General features: G+C 31.5%; 4 protein-coding genes across 5 annotated transcripts; 1 reads left to right on the plus strand and 3 right to left on the minus strand.

Moving 5' to 3' along the window:
• Positions 1-215: 215 nt before the first annotated feature.
• On the minus strand, positions 216-4,895 carry LOC125857886 (protein ABIL3). The gene is made up of 10 exons (XM_049537544.1): positions 4,591-4,895; positions 3,870-4,000; positions 3,419-3,501; positions 3,186-3,336; positions 1,674-1,773; positions 1,467-1,559; positions 1,333-1,375; positions 1,154-1,242; positions 877-1,019; positions 216-702 (listed from the first exon to the last, which is right to left on the minus strand). Exons 2-10 carry the CDS (start codon positions 3,972-3,974, stop codon positions 532-534), a joined length of 978 nt encoding a protein of 325 aa, XP_049393501.1. The 5' UTR covers positions 3,975-4,000; positions 4,591-4,895; the 3' UTR covers positions 216-531.
• Positions 4,896-10,654: 5,759 nt separating this feature from the next.
• On the plus strand, positions 10,655-12,543 carry LOC125858743 (protein RKD3). The gene is made up of 3 exons (XM_049538556.1): positions 10,655-10,758; positions 11,199-11,727; positions 12,373-12,543. Exons 1-3 carry the CDS (start codon positions 10,655-10,657, stop codon positions 12,541-12,543), a joined length of 804 nt encoding a protein of 267 aa, XP_049394513.1.
• A 1,012-nt stretch (positions 12,544-13,555) lies between these two features.
• On the minus strand, positions 13,556-15,166 carry LOC125857889 (uncharacterized protein At4g00950). The gene is made up of 2 exons (XM_049537548.1): positions 14,400-15,166; positions 13,556-13,856 (listed from the first exon to the last, which is right to left on the minus strand). Exons 1-2 carry the CDS (start codon positions 15,036-15,038, stop codon positions 13,782-13,784), a joined length of 714 nt encoding a protein of 237 aa, XP_049393505.1. The 5' UTR covers positions 15,039-15,166; the 3' UTR covers positions 13,556-13,781.
• A 3,346-nt stretch (positions 15,167-18,512) lies between these two features.
• LOC125857875 (uncharacterized) lies at positions 18,513-22,496 on the minus strand. 2 transcript variants are annotated; one of them, XM_049537526.1, is made up of 4 exons: positions 22,085-22,496; positions 20,398-21,618; positions 19,250-20,172; positions 18,513-19,152 (listed from the first exon to the last, which is right to left on the minus strand). In XM_049537526.1, exons 2-4 carry the CDS (start codon positions 21,599-21,601, stop codon positions 18,808-18,810), a joined length of 2,472 nt encoding a protein of 823 aa, XP_049393483.1. In that variant the 5' UTR covers positions 21,602-21,618; positions 22,085-22,496; the 3' UTR covers positions 18,513-18,807. The 2 variants fall into 2 exon arrangements, with proteins under 2 accessions (XP_049393483.1, XP_049393482.1); XM_049537525.1 differs by lacking the exon at positions 22,085-22,496 and having other exon boundaries at positions 20,398-21,795.

Consider the following 22,496-nt stretch of genomic DNA (forward strand, 5'->3'; position numbering starts at 1 on the left):
TTTAAGATGATATTCTCATTCCTCATCCTTCAAACATTCCATAAGAATTTCATCAATATGTTTTCGTTGTTTCAAAAGGCAAGGGTAAAAGAAAATGAGAGAATCAGAATTATTTAACTTATCAACAATTATGCATTATATCTACATACTGGAGAAGTGAGAACTATGAAGTTGGTTTACTGTCAAATGAGGCAATCATATTTTCAACTTCAAACAAGTCTTCAATTTCAACTCAAATTCTGTCCAAACGGACACCTTAAATTTCTTGCTATATTACTTCATAATCTGTCAAGACCATGTCCAGGACAACTAATTAAGTCTTTATAATTGCCAATACATTGCCAAAATTTAATATACAATTGAGGAAAGGTAAGCAGTGCACTAATAAAAAAGCCTGTCCCTGATTTTCCGTGTAACAACTGGAGAAGCACTAATGCAATACAAGCAAAAGATCATGTTCCTGGTTTCCAGCTGCAAGTGCCACCACATCCACCCCTCCTTTAGTCACATTTTTCTTTGAACTTGTTCCTGTTAATATTCATCTATGTATGTATATAGCGTTTCATCTTTCTTTGATTTGCGTCGACTGAGCAAAGATTTAAGCAGACGTTTACTTTTGCTGGAATGTTGCTCAGGATCTTTGGTGTTTATATTGTCAACATAAAGCCGCATTGAAGCTGATTTACGAGGCTCTGCAGCGTACTGCTCAAACACAATTTAACAGTTAAAAGAAAATAACTACAAGTCTACTATGAACAAGAGAAGTTTTCAGGATACAGGAGCATGATCTTATCAGCAGCAGTTCAGAACTATTATGACTAGACCTGGATATAAACATATTAAACAAATGAAAATTATATAGGATCCAGTAATTACCCGTCTCCCGTTGGAAGGGTTTGGAGTAGTAGGCCGACTCTTATTTGGGGTGGTTGGCCTAGAACTTTTGGGGGTGGTTGGCCGACTAGCAAGTGATGCAGTTCGTAAAAGAGGAAACCGATGTGGTGAAACTGTTCGCTTGTCTGTTGGACCATTAAGCCAAAGTACAAAAAGAAGGATAAAATTAATCACAAGCAGCAATGAGACCAAGAAGGTAGAAAATTACAAGCACTAAGATGCAAAGATATTATAATGCAAGAAAATGATAGGAAGAGACCTAATTCCTTCTTTGGTGTGGTTCCAGAGAACGAAAATTTTCCATACTGCTGGAGAAGACGTGGAGTAGGTGATGGGGAGAATCCTTTCCTGCAGTATATGAATCTCTACATAGTCATGCATGGTAAAACATAAAAGGTATCAGGTAGCTGGATACAACAAGAAGCAAGAAAAATTTACCCAGCTGCAGGTGGTGGAGTCTCTCTAATTGTTGCTCGGACAGCTGCATCAAAAGAAACCAGCTCCGGTCATATCATTTTTTACAAATATGTTAATGGAAACTCAAAAATTGAAGGCAATGCATAATATTCTACCATTTCTAAATTGTTTCCAATCATCTTGATCGTCAAGACTACACCCTTGGTACTGTAACTTGGTAAGGTTACCACCATCCGCTGTCTCGCCAACTGGAAAAAAATTATCAAAAATAGTTGAATGTTCTAAGTTCTGACTTGAGAGCGACAAATACTGCTAAAGGAACAGATTTGAAAGATATACTGATGTGATGTGATCATAATTACCTGGTAATATATATCGCTTGTGATACTTGGGAGTATGAATAACCAATGATTGCTGCGACAGACCCTCATTATCAATGTACTCCTGGCATGTCTTTAGTCTCTACAAGAAAATCAGGTAAAATGAATAAGAACCAGAATAACACAAGCTACACTCTCACAACCAAGCACAAAGATAGTAACACAAGGGTGGATCAACAAGACTGTGATGCTGTTATTTTCAAGCGAGAATATCTGGGAGACTGTAATCATATGTTCGGTATCAGAAATCTGCTTTAAGGCCATGGGTTAGGGGGCCTAGGGTTGGAATTTCCCAGACATTGTGACTGTTTAAGTCAAAAATATATTGCTCCAATTTTTGATCCATTTAGTAGAGCAACAAGATCAAAATTGCCATATATCTACACAAATATGCTGGGTCTGAGTCATTCTCACAGTTGGCTCCAGCTCTAAATATCCAAATTAGGTCCAGCAAGCCAAACAAAATAAGACAGAAATAGATTAACTAAATCATGTATCCAATTCTTGAATTCCCAAAGAAAGCCTAATGAATTAGGATCACACCATAACAATATAAAACAGTAGAAAAGCCTCATAAGTCATAACTAGTTTCATCATTTGTGTGTGTGTCTGTGCATTCACTTCACCTATAAAACATATTACACATAGAATTCTTTGAACACAAAATATAAGTAAAACTGCACACTGCCAGGCATTTGATATGTTCAAGCATTGGATCTTCAGAAGGTGTTAGCATGTGGCAGTCTTAAGAGTATGACTACTACCTTTACAACTTGATAAAACACGTAAAAGTTCATTTGCAAGGATTATCAACAAATTATATTTCTCCAACCACATGGAACTTGATATGCATCTTGATTTCAGTTATGGAGTTCATTCGATTAACCTATCTATAAGAAGTAATATTGTTACAAGATCTTCTATGTTTGTGTAGTGAGGAGGGAGATCAAAGAAGTACATGTGTTTGGTATGAAGGAAAATGTTTTCCATTGAAAATGTTTCCTTGAAAATCAAGTGAGTTTCTTACTTAATGTTAACTTTCTAAAAAAAAAAAAGTGAGTTTCTTACTTATTATCTTGTGTTGGACTGTTTGGTAAGTAAGCTAAAAAATATTATCCAAAGAACATTATGGAGCTAGGATGGGGTGGGATGGTCAAGGGGCGTTGGGTGGGTGGGGACGAGACAATGAACTTGGAATGTCACTTATGAAACTTGTTTTCTCTACTTCCACTATGGAAGTCATTTCCAAAATATTTTTACCGACCAAACATGTAAAATTGGAAAACATTTTCCCCTCCATTCCATACACACGCTTAAAGTCACAAAGGTATTTTTCAACAAAGTTGAATATATGACACTAAAAAGAGTATTAGCCACACATGCTATTACTGATGGTCACTTTTTTTAGCACAACGCCATGGTTTATCTGATCAGAATTCTATAAATGATGGTCTTCATAAAGTTTTGATATCCAAAAAAGGAAAAGGTTATTACCTGCTCAATGCAAGAGATACGCAGCTCTGTTCCAGAAACTTCATCAACTTTTTCATCCAAGAGATCACTGACCTTATATGTCACAGAGCCTAAATGATCCACGGTGTTCACAAGTGCTTTAATAGCATACTCTTTCAACGTATCTACCACACTGTAAGAAGAGAAATATGTTAAAAGCCATACCAAACATGGAAAATGGAATTGAACTTCCCACAAGTCCACAGATGACTCACACAGCTTTTTGCTCATCATTAGAATAAGATAATTCAAAATATTCAGCTGCTGAGTAAAGTTGTTTCCTCAGATTCTTCAAATCCTGAAGCAACCAGTGCAAGTCAGAAAATATAATAGCTAGAAACATAGCAAGAAATTAAGTACCAAGTCAACAAAGAAAGCAATTAAGAATCCAGATTCTTTACCTCTCTTTCATTTCTTTCTTCAAGATTAAAAATGACTAACTAGCAAGTTTCAAATCAAAGATTTCTAGAAATTCAGCAAAATGGTCAAAAGATATTTTCCATATGCAGCTTCCAAGTTTTGAAACATTGGAATCAAATATTCAGAATGAAAATAAAAGATGGTCATTTCTACAACTATCTCGAACCAAGAGACATAGCTTTCATGTTTCTAAGATCCTATTTTGAAGAAAAATACCAATTTCAGCTCAGGAAAAGAGGTATGTACCTTAAGACTATCGGAAAAGAGCATGCTTTGATGCATAGAAACTTCATCAAAGTTGGCAGGCTCTCTGGGAAAGGTCATTGTAGCTGGTGAATTTAGTGTCTCCATTGAGTTACTGGTAACCAGTTCTTATCCTGTAACAACCATGATACCGACATTTCAAGGAAATGGCAAGAAAAAAACTGTAAACAAAACCAGTAACTGTTTGGCACTACAACCTTTAAAAATTCACTTCTGCAACAATTATTAGTTCAGCTAGAATTCAGAACACAACTACTACATTCCTGAAAAACTGCTAAATGAATCAACAACAAGCCAACAAACAGTTCACACCAGACAGAGACAATAGGAAAAAAACAAGAAAGAACTATGTCAGGATAATGCTTTACAATATCTCTTCAACTATACCAGAATAATCAAACCATTCATTTTGTCTGAAACTTAACAATTACACTCTAACTTACACACATTCAGCACCCATAGTAAAAAAGACACTTCAAATAGCAAGAAACATGAAAAAGCTGCAATCTTTGAGTGAAAAAGGAGAATCCCACAATTAGGCAAACCCCAAAAAAGAAACTTCTACCCAAAATCAACAAGATCGCAGAGAACAACTGAACTCTATCACATTTTCCAAATTTGAAATCTTTATTTCATTAACCAACCAAATAGAGCAAACCCCACAACCAAAAACTAAAAAAGAACTCAAAAAAAAGAACCCAACCTGGGATTTTTTACTTTTTTTCACCTAGTAGAGCAAAGAAACCGACACCCACTTCAACATTGAAGCTATATAACACAAAAATGAGTTTGTTGAAAGAGAAATGAGGGAAAATAAATAGGCCCCCCAATTGAAGAGACCAATATAAGTTGTTGGTAACAAAAGAATTTGACTAAGCAAAAGGGAAAAAGACAAAGAAGGTTTTTTTTGTTAAGAAATTGATAATGGCAAAAGAGTAGAAGTGGTGAGAGAGAGAAGAAAATGGGGACAGCCGTTCATCAAGGCGAGCACGTCTTCAAGAATTTCAAAAGGTATGGGGATTTTGGAGAATATTAATAGATTGTGTACTGATTTGGGAAACAGAAAAAAAATATAGGGTCATTCTTGCAAAAACATAAAAAATTAAAAATCCTCTTTCTAATCATTACTACAACGTTTGCTTTTATTTAGTGGATCATGTCGTCCTCGTGTTTATTCTTTAATCTTATAATAGGTTTAAATTTATGTGACAACGTTTGATCTGAAATAAATTTGTATATCGATGGGTTTGGTTCGATTTTGAAGTGTATCAATTTAATTTATTGGTTATTGATTTATAGACATGTTGAATCATTATAGAATCATTTAAGATATTGACTTATTGATTATTGATATAATCATTAAGATTTGACACTCAAAAATACATTGAAAATTACTTAGAAATAGGTTGATAAGCTAAATGAACTGTGCGCAAATTGCTCAAAAGCAAACACTGTTACATGATAGAATTACCAAGACTTTGAAACAATTAAAAATAAAAATATGAAACTAAATGAGTCAAGGACTTTATATGCCGAATGGTATGAATATAATTTGTTAACTTACTATCAAGTTATTAGTTGATCCTTCAAGAAACCTCAAACCGTTAAGAACTTATAATTCGATAATAAAAAAAATTAAAATTATTATCAAAATCGCTAAATCAATTTCGGGTTATAGATTTTGGTTCGATTTGAACAGATCTAATTTGATATAAATAAATTAAAATTAGAATTATTTTTTAAGAATAAAAATTAGGTTAAATTAAAATGACACGGTATCTATTATAACTTTAAAATGATAGCTCTTCATTTCTATTTATGTCTCCTTATTGAGTATATATAAATAATTTAATAAAGAAAGAGACTGTTTTTTATATTTGTAAAACACTAGTTTAAATATGGAGGAATATTTTGTGGCTATAAAAGAGGAGAAAAACGATGAGCATATCCCTTATAATAGTTTATATAAAAGAAAATGATCATGCAATTTCATTTTATTTTTGTATGTTATTTTTATTTCTTATGTATAAAAATAAAAATAATTTTAGAAGGAGTATAAAATCAATTGACCCATAAAAAATATCTGATAAAAAATTGTTTTCTTGAAAATTCAGTTAATTTCTAACTTATTTTTTTATATTTGATTGGTGAGTGAGAAATATTTTCTATTAATCATTTGTTTTGTAGCAAAATCAACTAATACTGATAGACTAGATGGGAATTTGGGCATGCAAAGTGAAAGCAAATAGGAGTAATTAATTATTAATAAAACACTTAAATGTTTCACTTTATGTTGAAATCTTTATTCTACTCTCAATAATCACACTTGAGTTTTACTTACTTTAGTCATACACTTCAAAAGAAATTACAAAAACTGTTGGCTCCACCATCCAACCTATTTTTTCTACATTTTGATCAATAATAGTAACAAGTCAAGTGTAATGTGACAGTGAAATTTTAGGATGGATGATATATAAGTATATCATAATATTATTTTATGAAGATAGAAATATTATTTTTAATAAACTCTTGATTTTAAGAAAGCAAATCAGAGCACATATAGAGAAAAAAAATGACTATGAAAGTAAAAAAGTCATAACAAATACTAATATTTCAAAAAATTATATAGCACTTTCTAAAAGAAAGGAATAATGACAACAATTAAAGAATATGATTCAAATTTTAAGTAATAAAAAAAATACGATAATCAAAGTACAATTTAATTTATTGAGATGAATTATAAGATGGACTAAAATTGAAAATAACTTCATTTCTCGAAAGACCTTAGACCTTTTTAACGAGTCAAATTTCCTTTCTTCGCTCACTTTTACTTGTCCATTTGAATTTGCATGTTCTTTAAAAAATAATGATTGATATGAGTATTTTGTCATAATGTATATATTAATTGATCTTAGAAAATGATTTGAGGAATTACTAATTATGTTTAGGATAAAGATGGAAAAAATAATTATATTTTCTTGATACGTTAAAAATAATAAATGAAAAATGAAATATATTTTTAAAAATAAATGACAAATGAAAATAAACAGATAAAAGTATATCTTTTCTTTTTATTACGTTCCTATTAAATATTAATGAACGTATAACTTTTCTATTGATTTTGGAGTAGTTATCAATTATTTATTGGGAAAATAACTTGATTTATGAGATCTGATATCAGAATTTCGATAGAACAGAACAAATAATATTCTTTTAAAAAAATAAAAGAATTCCTCTTCGTACTATAATTTATCGTTTGCCTATAAACATGACTAGACATGTTGTGTGTGGTAGCTACACGTAAAATCTGGTATTTTTCCCAAAATTTGGAACATCTGTGTATCATTTCGATATCGTTTTGATTTTATCGAATATTTTTAAATTGATTAATCAGTTAAAATTTAATTCACGTGTTTTTTCTTCCATATCTCATCTTATCAAGAAGATCAATAATATTTTCACTTACCATTCAATGTAACTCAAATCATCAACCTATCGATTGATGACAAGACTCGCATGTAATGTTAATGTATATAAAAAATTTAGTTGAAATGATATATATCATCTAATATAATAAAATGGAGCACTATCTATAAATAATGTATGGCAGTGGGTGAAATAAAATATTATACTTCTGATTGTTGATATCACTTTCAAAAAGTTTGGTCAAAACACTAAGTTGTAACTAATTAATAATTAATAGAAGTGATTATGATTAAGCGAAAGTGTGTATAAATAATGTGAATAAAGTTTTTGGTTAAACTATGTAAAGTCATTTTAGTATATAGTAGTAAATAAATCAATTATGCCGTGAATGGTGGAGGTCCCACAAGAAATACTCCAAAGACTGATTAATTTTTATTTTTTTTGTCATGCCACCAAACCCAAAAGTCAAAATTACCAACCAAATTTTATAGTGTTTTCTTTGTCCCTACATCCCAATAATGGATAAACGGTCCATTTGAGTAATCCTAAGATATGAAAAATGGCATAATATGATCCTTAATTTGGCGTCAGTTGGTAATTATGAGATGTGCATAAGTAGACACTTAATTTTATATAAAATTGAATAAATAGATATATTTGTCCTACATGTCATCTTACATGACAATTTTGTGTCCTACATGATGTCCTACGTGTATTATGCCATGTAGGACATGTGTCTACTTGTTCAATTTTATATAAGTTTAAGTGTCTACTTGTGCACACTCAAAGCTGGAGGTCATAGTTGTCTGTTGAAGCCAAGTTAAGGGTTATATTTATGTATTATGTCTATGAAAAATAGTGTGAGAACGTTGTTGATTACAACAACTATGCTCGAGTGTCAAATAAGTCGATTAAATATACTATAATGTCCTATCAAAGTATCAACTAGGCCTATTTAAAATTGGATCAAAATTGATAATTTGAATTGAAAAAAAAAGTTATTGATTTATGAGTAATAAGTTATTAGTTTCACGGTTTCAATAATGGTTTTGGTTTTTCTTTACATCGGATTATGGTTTGAGGTTTTTTCTTAATGGATTGATTGATAACCTGATAGTAAATTAATAAATTATGTTTATACCATCGGTATATAAAGTCATTGACTTAATAATTTACTTTCGTATTTTTGGTTATGATAATCTCAAGCTTTCAGTTATTCTATAATGTGGTAGTGTTGCTTTTGAGCAAGATGCAATATATTAACTTATATGCATGATTTATTTAGTTTGAGTCAATATCTCAATAGTTTTATAATAGTTTTGCATGACTACAAATCGATAATCGATAGATCGAATCATTTAACTTCAAAATCAAACTATCAATACTTGAATTAAAGGGTTATGTGATGTGGAAATTTACCAAAATGTCAACAGTCAAAAAAATCAAAACACCACCGTCCAGACACCATTAGGTCACCAACTCATTACTCGACAACTATCGTTTCAGTGCAACGCCAGATTCGGATATAGTCGAATTTCAATGTGAGTATTGATTACCCAATACGAGTTTTTTTTTAAAAAAGGAAAACTAGAAATAGAGGCCATATTCATGAAAACTTGCAAAATCTGGGTTTGGGGCCTAACTCAATTTATTGGACAGGTCTTGATGGATTTGCAGCACAGAAAAGCCCATTACAGAACCGTAAAACAAGGGTGAGCAGATAAAACATAAATAAATGTATTTTGTGAACGCATTTGAGTTCATTAATTGTGTTCATAATTATTCCTAATTATACTCTCCTCCTACTTGTTAGTAGGAGTAATTGTTTTTGTAACTTCCATTCTACGTTAATCCCAATATGTTGACTCCATTCACTACTATCCATGCATCATTCTCCAATTAACATTCACTCCATCGGGCATATGTTTCTCCATTCTATCTCGAAAGTTATTCAAACTATAATAATCTTGAATTTTTCAGAACTCGCTGACACATTGCTTGTTCGTTCGATACATAGCAAACGATACATTATACTGATTTAGGTTTGAAATAATTGAGATTATGTATTAACAATAACATTTGTACCAAATACATTGTACACAAATAAAATTCTAATTTATTTGATAAAGGTGGAGTGAATGTTAAGAGAGAAAAGGGAAAAGGACATTTTTGTAATTAATTCAAATGATAAATTTTTTAAAAAATTACGTTATCTTAAGTCGTGTAATTATGTAATTTTCCCTAAAAGTATATACATATTACCCTCAGTAATAATCTAATTTTAAGAAACATATAATGGAAACTAGTAGAAGCATTTGCTGAATTTAACTTCTATAATGACAATGTAAAATCGTATTTTTACACTATCAAGTTATCAAAAAAGTAATTACAGAAAATTATCCATAGTAAATGAAATTAATAAGCTGGAAAATCATTCATATGTAACTTGCTACAAGTTAAAATTCACTAATAATATAATAATCATATAGAATATATCTATGTATATAAGTTAGTTTTTGTTTACATTCATTTTTAATACAAAAAACAACAACGAAAATGGGAGTCAGACGACTTTTATCACTAAACAAAAAAAGAAAAAAAGATCTTTTTTCAATTTTACAATGGATTAGCAACGAGTTATCAAAAAGTAGTTTTAGCGATAAATTTGTTGGATAAATCCTTTATTAAATGTTCTTTTTTTTAGTCAAATAAAATTATGGGTAATGCTAAATGGCCAGAAAATTTGACAAGAATTTGGCCAGAAATTTAAAAAGTCTATAATGTCTTTTTTATTTTAAAATAAACTGATCTTTTTTCTATTTTTTAATTAAAAGGCATTAAAGTTAGAAAGGTAAAAATGTTCAAAATGGTAAAATAACATAGTGTAAAATATGTTATTTTACCATTCTAGTCAAATTTTCTGGCCAAAAGAATTTTTCCTAAAATTATGAACCTCATTTTAGATAAGCATGCATGCATGGATTAATATTGCTAAGTGTAAACACACACACATCGAAATCACACGCATACATACTGTATGTGGTGTATGTAGATGAAATTTAGAATGAATAGTGCATTAATTAGTGTCCCACAATTAATCATGTAATTATCAAAAACAATTAATAGGCACATTTTTTACACTAATTCATATTTAAAAGCCGTGCGCATTAATCAAAATCCATAATTTCTATACATTGTAACTCCCATAATCCTCTCGCACGAACTCCAAATTAATTAATTACTTCCATTTCCCAATTTATATATATACACACCCCTCATTGGCCTTTTCAATTAATTTTTTTATAAAACTCTCTACAAAATAAATAAAAAATCTTCCAAATATGGATGTGAAATCTCAAGTACTTGATGTTCTAAAGATGGAAAATCAGAATGATCACTTTGATTGGTTGTATTCTGAAGAAGAATACCCTCCTTCCACCTTCGGGTAAGCAGTATAAACGTAACAAGTTAACTATTATGTTCACGATCTTTTGTTATAACTATTTGGTATATAGTACATTTTTTGCTAGGCTCGGCTAATCTAGAAATAAAATATTAGAAGACATTCTTGATAAGAAGGTCACGATAGGGAAATTTCAAAGCTATAGTTCTGTTTATATGTTCAACAAAATTCAGTAGCGTTGATCAAATATTGTACTTGTATTTAAAATTTTAATTTATTCAAAACCTAGTAAACTATTTTTTCTTAATATGGACTGTACATTTTTTGGAGCTATGTCTTTTCTTCTCTTTTTTTTTTTAGTACTCCCATTTGAGGGTGGCGCTGTCAACGCGATTTTTTTCTGGTTACGTCTTTCTTTTATATATTTATTAATTCTTGATTAAAAATTAATGTATTGTTCTTTTTCTTTTTTTTATCAATAGAACATGGCAACGAGATTCAAGATTGTCCAATGGAGGCTTATTGAACTTTGAATTTGATCCATTTCAATTACCCAATGATCTCAAAAACAACCACTTGCCATATTTTGGGCTTGAAGAGTTTGAAGAAATATGCCAAGATTTGGGCTCATTTGACTTGAAATTACTACCATCTCCATTTCAAGAAGACAATAATACCCTCATTATTCATGATGCAAATTTCAATGCCATGCCTCTGAACGTGGCACATGACCTTTTAGGCGAATCTCATGTTACTACTCCTGCTTTTTATGAAATTCGTGGTGATTCGATGGATATTATTCAGAAGCGGAATAATAATAGGAGGCATAAGAAGAGCGATACGTTGGAATTGGAAGAAATACAAAGGTATTTTCATGTACCAATAACAAAAGCAGCAAAAGAGTTGAGAGTTGGATTGACAGTGTTGAAGAAAAGATGTAGGGAACTTAATATAATGAGATGGCCTCATCGTAAACTTAAGAGCTTGCAAACTCTAATTCATAGCGTTAAGGTACGTGCTTAATTTTGTCTATGTACGTTTTTTTCTTTAACTAAGTATAAATACGATTAATTAGAACTAATTAAGCGTTAAATAGAGCCCGATTCATATCATGTTTAGTTTATTGGTTGTGGACGATATATACTCCTTATAATATGTTATTCTTAATAATTGTATTAGTAGTACCCTAGATTCGTGGATATATAGAACGTTATTATATTGGTATATACCTTATCATATATTTGAGTATCCAATACTTTTTTCCAATAATTACATTTTTTATTCGATTATGGATGAATTTACAAGCTTATACATTTCATTTGCTAGCTGGATTTGATATAAATTATTGGGAAAAAGGACAAATATATCCCCGAACTATTGTAAATGATATGTAGATACTCTACGTCATACTTTTGGGACATTGTTGCCCATGCTGTCTAAAAACTAGAGCATATATACCCTTTATACTAACGGACATACACGTGTCATAATCTTATCCACAGATCCGATATTTATATATTGGATCGACAGATAAAATTACGCCACGTGTCTCTATTTAGTCTTCCGTTATTCACTATTTAGTCTTCCGTTCCGTTAGAGTGAATAGAGAAAATAGGTATATATAACATCTGAAAGTGTTAACACTATTTGATGCAGGAAATGGGACTTACAAGTGAGGTGGAAATGCTGGAAGAGCATCAAAGGATGGTTGAGAGAGTGCCTGAAATGGAACTAACTGATAGAACAAAGAAGCTAAGACAAGCATGTTTCAAGGCTAATTACAAGAAAAGAAGGGCTTCCATGGCAATGGCTGCTGATTTTTATTAATTTTATTTCCTTAATTTCCCATAGGGCTTATTAGCTAGATTTCTTTAGTTTACCATAGGCTAGAATTTCATTATCACAATTAGTAGTAATGTAGGTATATGATCAATGTCTAAATCTAGCCATGTGGCATTGATTATTTATCTTAACAATCTTTTCCCCTTTTGGTTGTGATCTTAATACAAAAAGTCTTGCTAAGAATTTCCCTTCAAGTCTCCATAACTACTTTTTTGTTTTAATTTATATAGCATAGTTTGATTCTGTTACTATAGTTGTGATTTTCATGTATTTTTTTTTAATTGTATTTTCGTTACTTCTTTTTTGGGTGGGATTATTTGTTCTTGCCAAGAGAGTACGTATCATAAACAATATTTTCACCTCTGAAGTAGGTATACAATATTCTATCCTTCATTTTTTGAAACTACATTTGGTATAGTACTATTGTTTGATTCTGCAAAATGTATAAAAAGAAAAATAGATCTTTTGAAACTTGAGTTTTTAAACATGTTATTCCCTCTCTATCTTTTGAAACTTGAGTTTTTAAAATTGTATCAAGTATCTTTTGAAAAGATGGGTTTTTGATTCCACATTAATAGTTGTTTCAAAAGATACTACTATTCCCTCTGCAAAAATAGTTGTTTCAAATTGCTTGTTAATTTATAAAATCAAAATAGAATTAATTACGTTTTTTCACTTTATCCTTGCAATTAATTATTTTTTTAAGGTGTAAATAAATTTGTAAATATTCATAAAAAATTTCTTTTTTATGATTTCTCAAGAGCGTAAAAGAAAAAGTGAACAACTAATACGAAGAAATAGTTATTATATTTATATAGCTATAAAAAAATTATTACTACTTAGGTAACTTGTGAATATGAATTAAGTTAATACTTTATGTACAAATACAAGTCCAAATATATTTAAAAATGTATACTTGCATTTGAAAGACTTCTCAAAGTTTATACAGTGCATGTATATATGTTAATTTCATTGCGTAAGTGCTCAGTACAAATAGTAGATAAGTTCACATGGCGTATACAACCTATATATACATAATCAAGTTCCAAGTACATTGCACCTAAATACAGATTAGTAATTCCATGAACTAATTATAATTAACCAAGTACATAATAATAAAGTCATTATAGATAATTGACTCAATTTATAATTAATCCATGTTAATTAAAAGTGAGAAATAACTATAGGATAATTTTTTTCCTTATATTCATATAATATATAGCTCATATAGCTCTTTTGTTTTTTGGCCGTCTCCATCTCCATGGAACCACTTGCTTAAAGCTTTCGTAAATTCCTCCCTGTAAATCAATACACAATAATTAATATATATTTATTATAAACAGATTATAATTGATTAGCCACTCAAGCAAAACAAAAATTCAGTCATGGTACTATAAACAAATTGAAATGAATAAAATATATTTTTTTGGTACTGATTTGACTTACTACTATAATATAAGTAAAAGTGACTGTTAATATTGAATTCCTAGCTAACATCTTAGGCTAGAATTTCGTCTTAATCTGTCGCTAAATAGTTAATAGTATGTTTTAAAAATTAGCGATTTACAAATTTTTATTGTCTAGCGAGAGAAGTTACTTGTCTTTTTTTCTTCTTTTTTGCACCTTGACTAATTTCACGATATATGTGTCACCTCCCACCAACAACATGTATCAGATTACTCTGTCCACCAAGGCTAGGACAGATGAGAAGAATTCTGTCTTTTTTCTTTGGGGCAGTAAGATGAAAGAAGAATACATTTTCCTTTTCTAATACTAATAATTAATTAACTTACATACATAATTTAGGTCAAGATTAAGAAAGGGTATTAAAGGAAACTTACCAAGAGATTAGAATTGTTACGAGAGAAATTGAAGAAGCTTCCTTTCCTTGTAAACCTTAAGAATTTCTTTTGATGTGTATCAAAATCATAAGCACTTGAAGTAGAACAATTAAGAGGACCTGAAAAGTCGAAACTACCCTTGTCAACAACTCCTCTATTATTATCATTATTCTCCTTCAAGTTTTCCCATCTCCATGATCCCATCATAATATTCTCCTTATTATTACCACTCCTAATCTCTTCTTTCTTCTCAAGAGATGCTTCGTCAATCGACGAAAAACACCTCCCCACGTTACAAGGACCGTCCAGCACGGTCGTTGGGGAGGGCGTATTAGTAATTTTACCTTCTTCATTCAACAACAATGTTAACCTTGGTGGCAAGTCTAGACACCTTGCTGTTTTGGACTTTGTAACTTTTGGTTTTCCTGGTGCTTCTTCCCATTGAAATGGAATAGTAAGTGTTGGATGAAGTGGTGGAGTTGCATATGTAGTACTACTAGCTAGTACATGATTGTTGTTATTATTAATGTTGTTTCTAATTGATTTGTTTGGAAGTTTAGATAAAGAAAGTTTTGGAGTAGAATATGAAGAAGAATTAGTAGTACTTGTATGATCATCATCATGAATATGAGAGGCCATATTGTAGAAAATTTTACAATTTTTTTTTTGATGTCACAATTCCAAACTCTTCACTCACTTCATGTTATATATTTTGTATAAATTAAATGTGTAAGCATGAAAAATGAGGGGTTGTAAAAACGCTCCTCTTATCTGGCGCTTCTTATTCACGAGTAACGGATATATATATTGATCATATTTCGTTGAAGATTAGCTTAATCCTAACTATAAGGGTATGGGGGACATTTAATATTTATTAATTACTCGTTCAGTCTCAAATTATCTGTCATGATTCTCAAATGCATAACACAAGCATGCATGTCCTTTGAGTGTCCACATATAAATATAGGACACATGTGTTTATTTGTGCATACCCAAAGTTGAAGGATATATATATCATATAAGATCAAATTTAAAGGTATATTTATGTATTACATCTTTAATTTCTGAAAACAATCTCAAATTATGTTAAAAATTTAAGATAAAATTAATTTTTTTTTTCACAAACTATTCTAGTTAAGGAGTATTTTATTAAACAATATGTAAAAGAAAGATACGACAAATAATACGGAAAAGAAGTATTTAAAGATGTGAGGGGCCAATTTTTAAGATGTTGAATTAGTCATAACTCATAAGCAACACAAAGAATTGATAACGACTTTCAACGGTCACACATAATGACTTACTCATCAGTCGGTAATGAAGATCAACCGTTCACTTTATATTATATAGTTATTTATTAAACAAAAGAAAATTATAAATATAATATTATTATATATAATATAGATTATTTAAGAGGGTTATGAAAAGGTCATGGAGGTAAGGTTTGGTATAACGGTGAAAAAGAAACATCCAAATGGCATTCAATTTTTAGCCGGCAATTTAAGATGATCATATGACACGAAAGATGATTTTCTAAGAAATGTTTTGATATATATAAAAAAAATTCTTACGTGTTTGATGAAATAAACATATGATATTATTGTAATATAAATATATAATTTAGACAAAAATTATGAGGTCATTTAGATGAGTTATGCAAGTATATTAAATTAAATTCTACATAAATAATACTTCATGTTTGATAACTTGTTAGGGGGTAAATTATTCATGTAAAATTAATATGGTATTTGAATTGCAATTTAGAAATCGCATAACCAATACCCCTTTGTCCAACAATACTTATTCACTATTGACTTTGCATATATCCTTTTGAATATACAATGTCTTGAAAAATGTAACAGAGATTAGGAACTAAAATAAAATTATCCATTGATTTCATAAAGTGAACAAGTACTATTATTGTACATCCCATAATAGTATAATGGACAACTATTGTTGAACGGAGAAAATACATGTATAAATTATGAGGGAATCTAAATATAATTTTATGCAAGATAAAAGATAGAATAAGTATGAAAAATTAAATCCTTCCTAAAACTTAGAAATTGACCTGTAATATATAAATTCAGATTTAATCCAACCTCAATGCAACCATAAAAAAAAACACAAAGAATACCGAAAAAAGTGTTGCAAAAAGAAGGGACAAAAGAAGATGGCTTAAGCCATAGAGGACATTCATTCCCACATGGGATGGCCAGAAATATCTTAATTTGACTAATCAATTCATTAAGGAGTAATTAATATGGTTTGGTCACATCTCAGTTTAATTTCTGCTGCCACAACAAAATATCTGTACCGTTAATTAAATTCTAATCCAACTTAATTAAGTTTGAAAAACTTAATTTGGTTTAGTTTTTCCAGAAAATCGAATTACATACAGAGGCTCCAACTAGATGAGAAAATTAATTCTCTCGATATTTTGTACTCTCTTTTATATTTCGAGTAATAAAAATTGTTACAGGATGTTGGTCATGAAGCAATTAAATGCATGTTACTCTTAGGTCCATGTTCATTTATTATAGTCGACCCCAAGAAGAAAATATTGGTCACAACAGCCCTACCTAGATGCAGACTATACGAAGGCCATTAAGTCTCCAAATTATTTGGTTAAGTGAGAGTATAAATTTTACTTATTTTATGACTTTTAAGGTAAAAATTATTTGATTTAATATATATCAGGTGCGAATAAGTATTTTTCATGACCAAACCTTTTACTATTGTTTTCCTTTGCTCATTTTTGGGTCATTCACAAAATCGCTGATTTATGAGAGTCGTATACTTTCTTCATTTCAAAATAAGTGTCATCTTAAAAAATCAAGACAAAAATTAGTATGTTTTTTCCTAGTATATTCTTATACTCCGTGTGCAATTTTCAAGAGACATTTCTTAAATAAAAAATCATTTAGTAAACTATATATTATATTTATTGATTTTTTAATAGGCGTGACGTTTGTTAAGATGACACTTATTTTTTAGGTGAATGAGTATATCTAATTGTTCGGCTAAATAAGGAAACTTGTTAAAGACTTACACCTACAATTTAGTACTCCCTCTGTCCACTTTTATTTGTCATGTTGCGCTTTTCGAAAGTCAATTTTTTTAAAGTTAAATTAGATTACGTTAATTCGATATTTTTTTAAAAAAAATTAGACATTCAAAAACTATACGAAAAGTACTATAAGTTGCAATTTTTTGCATATCAATATGATGAAAATATACATCGTAAAATGTTGGTCAAAGTTCTTATTGTTTGACTCTAAAAAAGGAAACCATGACAATTAATTGTGGACGGAGGGAGTAGCTGCTTTCTCTAGGATAGGAAAGACAACCAAATCAAACCAATTTGACGGCTATTAATTACTCTATCAGTTCATTAGGTTCAATTTTACTTGTTCGGTTTAAAAAGTCATTTTATACTTATATTATCCTTATGAATAAGTGCTATTCATTTTCTCAATATTTAGATTATTTATAATAATTCTGTGTGACGTAGGAGTGTGTCAAATCAACGTGAACAAGTAAATATTGACTGGCCGGAGGAAGCAACAACTTTACAGATATAAGAGTTGAAGTGTCATCATTCATGTAATAGTTGAAAAATGTTGCAGAACCAGTCAACAAGATTATAGCAAGTCAATAATGTTTTTCTTAAAAGGACCATGATTTCATATGTAAAAAAGGCAAAGGAGAAATGAATATTGACAAGATTATTTGAATGATTTACATATCCACATTACATGAACCAAAAAAGTATAGCAATGTTAGTTTTCTTGTTGCATTATCGTAAACTTTCTATAACAAGGCTAGCTTTGCGAGTTGATTTCTCAGTTAATTTTAAGTTGTTATCTCAGAAAGTCACTTTCATTGTTGAAGGCAATACAATTGAGAAGAAAAATGACTTTCTGAAATAATAATAACTATTAGTTGAGTAATCAACCCATCGCTTTGCCCCTGCCTGTCCTCATCGAAATGAACGTTTAAATTTGTCATTTGAAGACAAATTAATGAGTAATTCCTCATGTTATATATTATGATCATGTTTAGAAGTAAATCCAAGAGATTCATGCACAAGTTGTACCCCTCTAGGCGGAATTCGTTTATTTAGAAAACTATGTAAAGCAAAATTAACAATGGCTGAATATAAGTGAAACACTGATATTGCTATAGATGATGCAGCAACTCTCTATGTACGCGAATTATTGGAATTTATACTTGTAGGATATTTACATGTATATCCGGGACTGGATTAATGATTTGGTTCCATAAAACTGAAGACATTCTTTGAATAAGCTGCTGCACCATGTAAATTTTATGTCTCATGTTAAGCTAAGAAGACCTGGAAAGTACCTTAAGGCTTAAGGGGAACAAGATTCTGTGTCTGTGAGCACTATCTCTTGAAATATGTGATGCCATCACAGGCCAAAGTTCCTTCAAGATCACCTATAATTCGAGATACACGAACTTCAAGGCCTCTCTGAACTTCTCTAAAGAGAGTTCTAATGCCATCAGCAAACCGTTTGACATCAAAGCTTGCTGGTGTATCAAGTTCTTCTGCAGCTACGACAAATCCAGAAGCAATTTTTGTTTGGACTTCCATCAATTTTTGCCCTGTTGCAACTATGTATCTTTGCAATTGAAATGTTTCTTCAAGAAAGTGCTCAAGCATCTTAGTTTCTTCCTTCGTTTTTCGTATAACTGAACCTTCACAATTTACATTCAGGTCATTCTCATGCTGCATATTACACAACAAGAGGTCATTAGCATTGATTTGTCAAGCAACAAAATAGGTCATTTTTCAAGTTAAGAATAATATTTAGTAAGAAACATACCATCCGCTTGCATAGATCATCGATTTTCCCCTGAAGGGACTCGTAACGAGCAACTTGTTTATTCAGTAAAGACATCAACGCACGGAATCCTCTAGTGCCAGATCGTCCATTATCATTGTTTTCACTATTTCTAGCAGGTTCTTGTTTGCCTCTCAACCTCTCAAGCATGACAAATTGTTGAGTCAGCCTCTTGATTTTGTATGAAACTCCAAGAGCATGTAAATCCATCCTCCACAGTGACTTGTTTTTCTTAATTTCGCTCTCACATTCTGAAGTTGATGTTTCAGCATTCCGAGCATCCTCTGTGCTGAAGTGTTCTGCCTTAGAAGCATTCGGATGTGACACTCCATCTTTCGCCTCACCAATCTCCTTTGTAGGAGACTGTAGAGTCAAAATTATGTCTTTTTGTGGGTTATTTGTTCTGGTCTCAACTTTTCTTCCATTTTTTACCTTTTGAGAGGTTTCCTCAGGATGGTTCTTTGTTTCTTGCTCTTTCTCACCTAGTTTTGTCTTTATAAGCGTCACGTTGGACCAAACTGTATGATTGGCTTTGTCCTGCTCTTTTGGACAAGCATTTGCATTGGATTTCTGGGAATCAGGAAGGTGAAAATATTCCGCGAGTTGCTGTTTGAGAGATTGAACTTCTACTTCTCGATTCAATAGCAATGCATCCAACTTCATATTATCTTGCCGGAGCTGAGCTAGATCATGGTCCAGCACTTCAATATGTGACTGCAACCTCTTCGACTCAAGTTCCATACTGAGTAGGCGCCATCGAAAAGCTTCTAACCTCTCATCTTTGAGTCTCAGTTGTTCTGCAAAAGCATCCAGCTCCAGATGATGCCTGTGCTCAACTGCAACACTGTACTTTTCAGCCTCTGATCGAACCCAATTCTCCAAGTGCTCAACATCATCTGTGAGTACTGCACAGAAGATTGAAGTGAACACAAGAAATAACATAATAAATAAACAGAATGACAACTCTATTTATTGAAATTCTGTGCAATGGAAAGTAGGAAACATATTATCACTAATCAAGATTGATGAATATGCTATGAATAAACATGTGTATCGCGAATATATTATCACTAATTAAGATTGATGAATATGCTATTAACAAAACATGTGTATCGCGAATATGGTCTTACTTTCTTCTTCAGCATCCTCAGTCAAGAATTTATCAGGAACATGAGGAAATAGTTCTGGCTCTTTTGTACCCCCAGGTTGCTCGTCGAGAAGATAATCAGCCTTCTGTGATCTACTTTTTCCAGTTGGTAGCATCATTGCACTTGAAAGCATCCCTTTCCCACTGGCAACAACCTCCAACTTCGGATTCATACGTTTGTACAGCATATTTCTCAATGAATGTCTCTCATACCTAGACTCTGAGGCTGTCTTCCATCTCTCAGTCTCTAGCTCAGCTTGCTTTCTCTTGGCTTTTGATAATTTGATCTCCTTTAAAAGCATTTGTTTCTCTGTTGTATCCAATTTGGATTTCCTCAGCATAGCTGACAAAATCTGTTCTTTCTGTTCCAAATCCTTGCGCATTTTGACTAGCTCCATCGATAGTTTTTGGGTCATCAAGATAGCCTGCTCCTTTTGCTCAAGTACCGAATTAACCTCTTGCTTTGCTGCTTCAGCTTGTCTGAGCGCACGCCCCATCTCCGCTTCAAGCTGCCGCAGATTAGACACCAATTCAATGAATGCAGTCTTGTGTTTGGAGATCTCATTAGAGTGCCTTTGAGCATCAAATTTAGCGGTGTTCCTCAATTCTTCTGCTATAGAATCAGCCTTTTTCAGCTTTTCTTCAAGATCATGATGCGCTTTCCCTTTGTCCTCAATGATCTTATCTTTCAACTGCACAATTACTTTACTCTCCTCTAATTTGCTATCCAATTCAGCAATAAGGGTGTCCTTGTGCTTCTCAACAACTCTCAACTCATTCATAAAAGCACCAATTTGCTGCCTAAGTTTCTTCCTCTCATTAAACCAACACTGTTCTTGTGCTGCATATATGCACACAACTTTCTCATTTGCTTTAGCATCCTCCCTTCTTAACCCCTTCAGTTCGTCGATTTTTTTCTCTGCATTTGCTAACTTAAGTAACAATCCAGACTTTTCATTTCTTGCTTCATCCCTCTGAACTCTCCACACAAGCAACCCCAAAAGATGAGCACTTCCTTGAAGCATCTTATTTCTCACTTCTAACAAATTCTCATCACATTTTTCGGGATCCGGTAAGAGCCCAAGAGCAACAAATGCACAAGAAACACCAAAGTAAATTGGACATAAGCTCTCCCTTCTCCCTTCTGATGTAATCAAACAGGAACTTAAGACACCCTTTTCATCCATTACTCAATTAACCTTTTCTCCTTTGAGAAGAAAAAAAAAAAGTGTCAGAATTCAGAAACTCATCAGGGCATTTGCCTAAACATAAGCCACTCCTTAATTATCATTTCAAACGTATCACCTCCTCACTAAAAATTTAGGGGAAAAGGGATATTTAGAAGAAAAAATCAAGATAACAAAAGAAGGAAAAGGACCCCTTTAAGTTACAAAAACAAACAAAAACAAAAAAAGGTCCCAGATTTCATTTTAGTTCAAGGGTGGAGTTTGGAAGAACATAAAACATGATAAAGTGAAAGAGACAAGAGCAACTTCTTGTGGTCCAAGCTAAATACTGGAAAATAAACAAAAGGGAAAAGAAAAAAAAAACAATCTTATCATCATGTATCAAGAATCTGAAATCACATTCTTAAAAAGCTACCACTAAACACTTACCAAATGCAGTAACTTTACTACTGTATAACATCAAGATTCAAGAAAAAAGAAAACTTACAAATCAAGAAGACTTCTTCTTCAGCTGGAAAAAACCAAAAAAAAGAACCTCACAATTCTAAGCTAACATTAATGGCTTATAGGACAAAAAACAACTCCAGTAATTGAATCAGAGCAGAATTGGCAGTACCATCTCTGTTTATCCAAATATAATCTGACAGAAAATGCCAAAGGCATGAACTTTAACATTTGTTGAGTCTGCAAAATCAGTTAAAAAAAGCTCTGCCAGCATAACTGAGCAAAAGAATATAAATCAAGAATTCTGTTCCCTGGTTTTCAGTGAATAATAAAAAAGGTGACCCCAAAAAAGCCCCACTTTGGGTACCCCTTTTGCTCCCCTTATTTTCTTCTTCAGTTTATGGACTCTCAATAAAAAGAGGAAGCAAAAAAGCTAGATTCTTGGGAAGCT

This window comes from Solanum stenotomum, chromosome 3 (assembly GCF_019186545.1).
Source record: "Solanum stenotomum isolate F172 chromosome 3, ASM1918654v1, whole genome shotgun sequence".
Lineage (NCBI taxonomy): Eukaryota > Viridiplantae > Streptophyta > Magnoliopsida > Solanales > Solanaceae > Solanum > Solanum stenotomum.

Bases quoted from the DNA above. Each gene is read 5' to 3' on its own strand.
- LOC125857886 (XM_049537544.1), bottom strand. From the start codon at position 3,974: ATGGAGACACTAAATTCACCAGCTACAATGACCTTTCCCAGAGAGCCT. The intron at 3,502-3,869 runs GTACATACCTCT...TGGTTGCTTCAG, and splicing joins TCTTTTCCGATAGTCTTAAG to GATTTGAAGAATCTGAGGAA. The intron at 703-876 runs GTAATTACTGGA...GTGTTTGAGCAG, and splicing joins ACCCTTCCAACGGGAGACGG to TACGCTGCAGAGCCTCGTAA.
- LOC125858743 (XM_049538556.1), top strand. From the start codon at position 10,655: ATGGATGTGAAATCTCAAGTACTTGATGTTCTAAAGATGGAAAATCAG. The intron at 10,759-11,198 runs GTAAGCAGTATA...TTTTATCAATAG, and splicing joins TACCCTCCTTCCACCTTCGG to AACATGGCAACGAGATTCAA. The intron at 11,728-12,372 runs GTACGTGCTTAA...TATTTGATGCAG, and splicing joins CTCTAATTCATAGCGTTAAG to GAAATGGGACTTACAAGTGA.
- LOC125857889 (XM_049537548.1), bottom strand. From the start codon at position 15,038: ATGGCCTCTCATATTCATGATGATGATCATACAAGTACTACTAATTCT. The intron at 13,857-14,399 runs GTAAGTTTCCTT...ATTGATTTACAG, and splicing joins GTAACAATTCTAATCTCTTG to GGAGGAATTTACGAAAGCTT.
- LOC125857875 (XM_049537526.1), bottom strand. From the start codon at position 21,601: ATGGATGAAAAGGGTGTCTTAAGTTCCTGTTTGATTACATCAGAAGGG. The intron at 20,173-20,397 runs GTAAGACCATAT...TCTTCTGTGCAG, and splicing joins TGAGGATGCTGAAGAAGAAA to TACTCACAGATGATGTTGAG. The intron at 19,153-19,249 runs GTATGTTTCTTA...TGTAATATGCAG, and splicing joins ATGATCTATGCAAGCGGATG to CATGAGAATGACCTGAATGT.